This window comes from Cannabis sativa, chromosome 7 (genome assembly GCF_029168945.1).
Source record: "Cannabis sativa cultivar Pink pepper isolate KNU-18-1 chromosome 7, ASM2916894v1, whole genome shotgun sequence".
Taxonomy (NCBI): domain Eukaryota; kingdom Viridiplantae; phylum Streptophyta; class Magnoliopsida; order Rosales; family Cannabaceae; genus Cannabis; species Cannabis sativa.
Genome location: NC_083607.1, coordinates 36,399,277 through 36,406,119, shown reverse-complemented (window position 1 = coordinate 36,406,119; position 6,843 = coordinate 36,399,277). Strand labels below are relative to the sequence as shown.

The 6,843-nt window shown below is 38.9% G+C and overlaps 1 protein-coding gene across 1 annotated transcript; it reads right to left on the bottom strand.

Annotated features, from left to right (window-relative positions):
* Window positions 1–3,414: 3,414 nt before the first annotated feature.
* Window positions 3,415–5,070, bottom strand: LOC133039702 (uncharacterized). Its single transcript, XM_061118620.1, has one exon. The coding sequence runs from the start codon at window positions 5,068–5,070 to the stop codon at window positions 3,415–3,417; it is 1,656 nt and encodes a 551-aa protein (XP_060974603.1).
* Between the last annotated feature and the right edge of the window lie 1,773 nt (window positions 5,071–6,843).

Genomic DNA, 6,843 nt, shown 5'->3' with positions numbered 1-6,843 from the left:
TCACCCATTCATTGGAATAAAGTTGGTGAATGGAGGAACCTTGGACCTGATGCAGTCTAAGGAACGAGTGAGGCCATAAGAAAGATACGAGTTATTATGTTTTTTTTTTTTGAGTGGACGAAAGAACTATGCTTATCCAAAGTGTAGAGATATTAAAATTCCAAGTTGGAATTCTTTCTTTCTTCAAGTGTTTCCAATGAAGGGAACTTGGAAAGTTGGGAAGGAATGAAAGTTAAGTCCCAGAAGGGGAGGTAGGGTAGCTTATCAGCTAGCCATACTCTCTGCATTACCCGGAGTTCATAACTTGTACTTCAAAGTTTCAAAACTTTGAGGCAGCTACGATTCGTATACCGAGTTACGAAAATATGGAGTTTCAAATAGACTTGTCATATGAGGAACAATCGATTTAGGTTTTTGAACAAGAAAAGAGAAAGTATTGCAAAATAAAAAAAAATTGTATCATTAACTAAAGCACTATGAATGAACAACAAGATTAAAAGGCAACTTGGAAGTTAAAGTCACAGTTGTGGGTAACGGTATCTTGAATTGTTTAGAAAAAAAATTTGAGGACGAAATTTCTATAAGGAGGGGATAGTTGTAATATCCCAGAAAATATAATGGTACTTAAATTGGGCATATTCTATTTAACGTGTGATTAAGTGGGTATTAAGGTAGGATTATAATCCTACTTAAGTTTGTTATCCTAATTTTTGCACTCTGACATGGCATCACATGAATGGTGACACGTGGAATCCACTTGGAATATCTACTCGGGAAGAACAGTCCGAGCAGGACATATCGTTGGCACGCTTAGGGCAAAGTATGCTGGGTTTTGTGCCCTAAATAAAACTCATTTCAATATAATCAAATTTACTAATTAATAAAGATCAGAAATGTTAGTGTCATTATTTTGTGACAGTGTATGTTCTGTTCAATGTCTAGTCGTGTCTGGAATTTTAGACTGTTATATCTGCACTAACGTTTGTTTACGAGAGTCTTTTTAAGTGTTAGTTAGTGCCACCTGGACTTATCGTTGTGGTCATATATATAATCAGTTTCTGTTAGTAAAGTGGTTATCCATTAATCATTCAGACAGTTATTTCGGTTGTTTTTAGAGAGATAGTCGTATCTTGTTTCTTGTGATTGTGATTACAGGTTAGATCTTGAAGCTTGAGAGGGTTCGTCAATGGCGGAATGATCTGAATCTGGAATCGTTGAGTTCAAACTGAAGGGATTTCAGTGTCATCTTCATCATCAGATCTGAAGGGATTTTAGATTGAAGACATGTTGAAGAGGAGCTCAGTTGCTGCACAAGGGATTGTGCATTGACAATCAGTGTTCTTGATTGTCGTTGGTAATTCATTACTATTTGCTGAAAAGGTTGTATTTGATTCCTTTAGAGAGAATTGGTAATTGTAATATGAACCTTTGATTGATAATGGATGAATTTACCCTGGTTCGGGGAACCCAAGCACTAGTCGGCTGAGATGTGTTCTCAGTGCAGATGAAGCTTGTAAATTGATGTGTGATTTACTGCTTAAAGCTTAATTCTTGTTCATAACTCATATCTTGAAATCGATCAATTTAAAGATGTACAACTTGGTAACTTGAATCAATAAAATCTACTAGTAGCACTTTCAAGAAATAACATTTTATGTTGCATGGTTCACATGATTTATTTCATGATTATATTTAATGCATAAATTCTATTAAGTCCAGAACATATTCATTTGTACATGATTATAGTGTTGTCAGCATAGTGGAATATAATCATGTTTATATGTTCGAAAGTTTAATTCCCTAATTTGTCAGTTCACTGGATTTAGACTGGCATGACAATCAGCGATATGTATACTTACACCTTGGATAAGTATTATGTCCTTTCTAGGGCATTGGCAAAGTTTACCAGTATCGGATGTATGGAGTATACATTGGAAGGGACCGATATTGAACTTTGATTAGATATGTTAAAGTTACCGTAATATCGATTCAATTCAATATCACCTAGTTGATCCTAGATCAAATGATCTTAATCCTGACATGATTCGGTTCGATCTCAAGAGTATTATACATGTTCTTTGATTTGTTAGTTAAGCCTACTTTTGGGTCAGGGTGATACGTACATTTTGGGAACATGATAGTGCAATTGAGTGGGAGTGCTAATCATAGATATGGAATCTATAGCTTCTATAGGTATTTAGAAGTGAAACGATGATTTCCTTCGACCCTGCTAAATAAAGATAAATGATAGTGCGCTCGTTTTAGTGATCATATTAGTTCACTATAATATCATTTATAGGTGGCAAGTGTTTTAAGGATAAAATACATTGAAAGGGTGTAATGGTAATTTTATCCCTATGCAATGTAAATCATCTATAGAGGATCATTGATTATTGGGATTATAACTGAAAGTGCAACTAGTAGATTTTAATGATTCAAGTTACCAAGTAGTACATCTTTAAATTGATCGATTTCAAGATATGAGTTATGAACAAGAATTAAGCTTTAAGCAGTAAATCACACATCAATTTACAAGCTTCATCTGCACTGAGAACACATCTCAGCCGACTAGTGCTTGGGTTCCCCGAACCAGGGTAAATTCATCCACTATCAATCAAAGGTTCATATTACAATTCCAATTCTCTCTAAAGGAATCAAATACAACCTTTTCAGCAAATAGTAATGAATTACCAACGACAATCAAGAACACTGATTGTCAATGCACAATCCCTTGTGCAGCAACTGAGCTCCTCTTCAACATGTCTTCAATCTGAAATCCCTTCAGATCTGATGATGAAGATGACACTGAAATCCCTTCAGTTTGAACTCAACAATTCCAGATTCAGATCATTCCGCCATTGACGAACACTCTCAAGCTTCAAGATCTAACCTGTAATCACAATCACAAGAAACAAGATACGACTATCTCTCTAAAAACAACCGAAATAACTGTCTGAATGATTAATGGATAACCACTTTACTAACGGAAACTGATTATATATATGACCACAACGATAAGTCCAGCTGGCACTAACTAACACTTAAAAAGACTCTCGTAAACAAACGTTAGTGCAGATATAACAGTCTAAAAATCCAGACACGACTAGACATTGAACAGAACATACACTGTCACAAAATAATAACACTAACATTCTCCCCCTTGACAGGTTATGTTCAATTACTAACACACAAAACTAAAGACCAGAAAATATTAATAAACCAGATATAAAAGTTTTTAGGAATATAAACAAATCCACTACACAAGCAAAACAAATGACATATATATCCCCCTTCATTGAATATGATCTGTAGGTTCCTGTCTTTGTGCCGAGACTCCCCACAGGAAGATGGTCTGTCGACACAAAGGGTGTTGCGGTGTCGAATTTGGAGGATCTAGATCGAGGTTGTGCCGAACTAGTGACCGGATCCAAGGCCGAAGGCTCCCTGCATATGTGCATTATTCCCAGATGTGTCTGATGAGGCGCCAAACGAATCACGATGAAACTCAGGCAGAGAGATGTCAGGCAGAGAATCCCCAGGAAAATGGTGCAAAAGAGTGGACTTGATAGAGCAAACCATTTGATACATTGAGGCCTCAAAGGCAAGCTGACGCTTTTGATCCTTCTTATAGCGTTTGGCAAAAGATTGAAACTCAGTAAACATTTGTACCTGCCAGCTGGAATCCGAGAGCCCTTTGAACAACGGAGACTTGCCTTTACTCACTGTGGTTGCTGAGGGAGTGGTTGAAGAAGGCTTCCTGTTGACCACCGAGAGAAAGCTCTTACTGAGAATCGGATTCTGAACTTGATAATCATGCGTGGTGAGTGGAGGGTGAGCATCCATGAGAACCCGTTGAACTAAACTTGGAAATGGTAGCTTGTTACGAGTGCCAGTGGATTCAGATGCTTCCAGTACCCGGTCAAAGATGAGCGAGGGCAGATCAATGGATACATTAGTGCCTACAGCATACAAGAACTTGCCAATCTCAAGGGTAACAGCAGACAAATGAGAATTAGGAAACCAATTGTACAAGGCTACTCGATGAAGAACCCTATAGAACGGAGTCAAGTGAGTAACCAGTATTTCCTGTTTGTCCCAAATATAGTCATCCCTGCCAGTTAGCACTCGACCCATCAAAGATTGATCTGGATTGAAGTGTTTCCCATATGTTGGATTCCTGATAGACTCAACTTGCAATAAGGAAGCAATAGTGGAAGGACCAAAAGGAACTCTATGACCCGTAACAAAGGCACTCACACACCCTGGATGACCCTCATCAATAACAGTTCTATCCAGATTGGCATAGAATTCTCGAACTAATATGGGGTGGGGAGCAGACAGGTTAGTGACCGTGTTGACCCATTTCCTAAGTTTTAAAAACTCATGCAGTGCAGGAAAATCATCTAAAATGACCACTTGTTCGAACCAAAGCTCACGACTACCAAACCACCGTTGATAGACAGAGGCTTTAGAGGCATCAACAAAGCATTGTACTGTTGCAGGGTCGACAGTTGATATAGGAACTTTAGGATGTTTGGACTTTTTAGAACCTCTAGACGACCGTTTGGGAGATGACTCTGTAGAGGCAACTGGAGTGGGTTTTTTCTTGGATTTCTTTTCAGGAGGATGATACGTGGTATCAGCAGAGGATTTTCTTTTGGGTTGAACACGTTCACTGGTTGGGGTAGGAATAGAGACCTTAGATGGAGGACGAGGAGGGCCTATAGGTTTCGAGGGAGACTGGTGACTCGACGAAGAACGAGTAACACGTTTGGACACAGGTGGGGAAGGAGATGAAAGAGAAGGACGAACCTTTTTAGAGATAGGAGGAGCCTTACCTTGAAATGTACGAGGTTTCTGACTGACCGGAGGTGAGGGAGGAGACGGAGTTGACTCTGAACTCGGGAAAGGTGCAGAACCACCAGCCTCCGTCTGGTAAAGGACAATGTCACGACAGGGATTAGGCAATGCAGATGCGACAGTAGGAGGCACTGGAGGATCATCAGTCGACTCCATGGAAGGAACAACCATAGCAACAGGGATTACTGCAATGGGTGTGATATTCTCCATGACAGAGAGAAAAGAATTTTGATGAAGCAGAGCTTAGGGTTTCGGAGAGGAAAGTGAAGAAGTAAGACTGATCACTTTTCGTAGGCCTTAAGTATAGGCACCCTGACACAACTGACCAGGCAAAAAAAATGATGATGATTTTTTTTAAAATTTGATTTTTGCCAAATAAACCGTACGCGCCCAAATTGAATATTTACTACCACTTCATACGGCACACTAAACGAAACAAACCAACGTCATCAGGCAATAAGTGTATCAAAGAAACCAGAATTGTGACAAATATACCACAATATATGCATTTAGCCCACACTTAGACAAAACAGAAAAATAACAAAAAAAAACTTCAAGATACTCAACTTTTAAGACAAAAAAAATATATCAGCTGATCAATGAACAGTGTTTCTGAGAGCACACGAACTGCACAACTAGAGCAACAAATCATTCCCCTGCCCCATCGACAATGATACTTACAAGAGCACTACACATTGAATCTCCATTCGTGTGTGAACAGTGATCTCATGTGGTCCAAGAAGAGTGAAATTCAGCTGGACCACTCTCTCAATTAAGAACCAATTGATAGTTGGAAAATAACGATTTTTGTATTGTTGTTTTTTTTATTTGAAGCATTTTTTTTTAATATATCACTCTGGCTTTTGCTTTAGTACCCAGACATGGCTTTCACTCTCTTCCAGAGATGTAGCCGTCCTCTTTGAGTACCAAGAACTAATATAGAAGGAGCATACTTCTTATTAGAACCAGGTGTATGAGAGCTCTTCCCATTGCATCTGGAAGAGGTAGCCTTTTTGACTGGGGAAGATTCAAGTGTAGTAACAATCAAAGTAGTATATAGTAGATGGGGAAGGACAGAAGAACCATTGCTGAAGAACTGTGACATACATGCATACTCATAGACAAAATAGATTGATCAGATGACACTAAGAACAGTTTAGATGGTACAGAGACCAATGCATGTTCTTAAATGAGTAAAAGTTTGAGTATCTAAAGCTTTAGTGAACAAATCTGCTAATTGATTTGTTGTGGGCACATGAGATATTGACAGCATATTTGACTCAACTAGTTCTCGGATAAAGTGATACCTGATGTCGATGTGTTTGGTCCGAGAGTGCTGCACAGGGTTTTTAGAAATGTTGATGGCGCTTGTACTGTCACAAAAGATGGTCAGTGTGTGTTGGGGATACCCATAATCAGTAAGCATTTTATTCAGCCATATCAATTGAGTGCAACAAATCGCCGTCGCAATATATTCTCGCTTCGCAAAGTGGAAAGGGAGATGGACTGCTGTTTTTTGCTATACCACGAGACAAGGTTATTCCCAATGTAAAAGCAACCCCCTGAAGTGCTTTTCCTATCATCTATACATCCTGCCCAATCAGAGTCACTATATCCGACCAAAGAGGTATTCGTCTCACAACTATACCAAAGACCATAGTTAACCGTCCTAGCTAGATATTTGAAAATTCTTTTGACAGCAGAGAGATGAGACTGTTTAGGATTGGCTTGATACCTGGCACATAAACCTACACTAAAGGATATATCAGGGCGACTTGCTGTGAGATACAGTAAGCCACCTATCATACTTTTGTATAGAGTGGGGTCAACAGGGTCACCAGACTCATCTCGTGACAATTTTGACGTGGTGCCTATTGGTGTGTGTGCATGCTTGACCTGAGAGAAGCCAAACTTATCTAACATAGACTTGACATATTTAGACTGTGAAATGAATGTGCCATGATCTAGTTGTTTGATTTGGAG

Coding starts and splice junctions, on each gene's coding strand:
- LOC133039702 (XM_061118620.1), bottom strand. CDS start 5,070: ATGGAGAATATCACACCCATTGCAGTAATCCCTGTTGCTATGGTTGTT.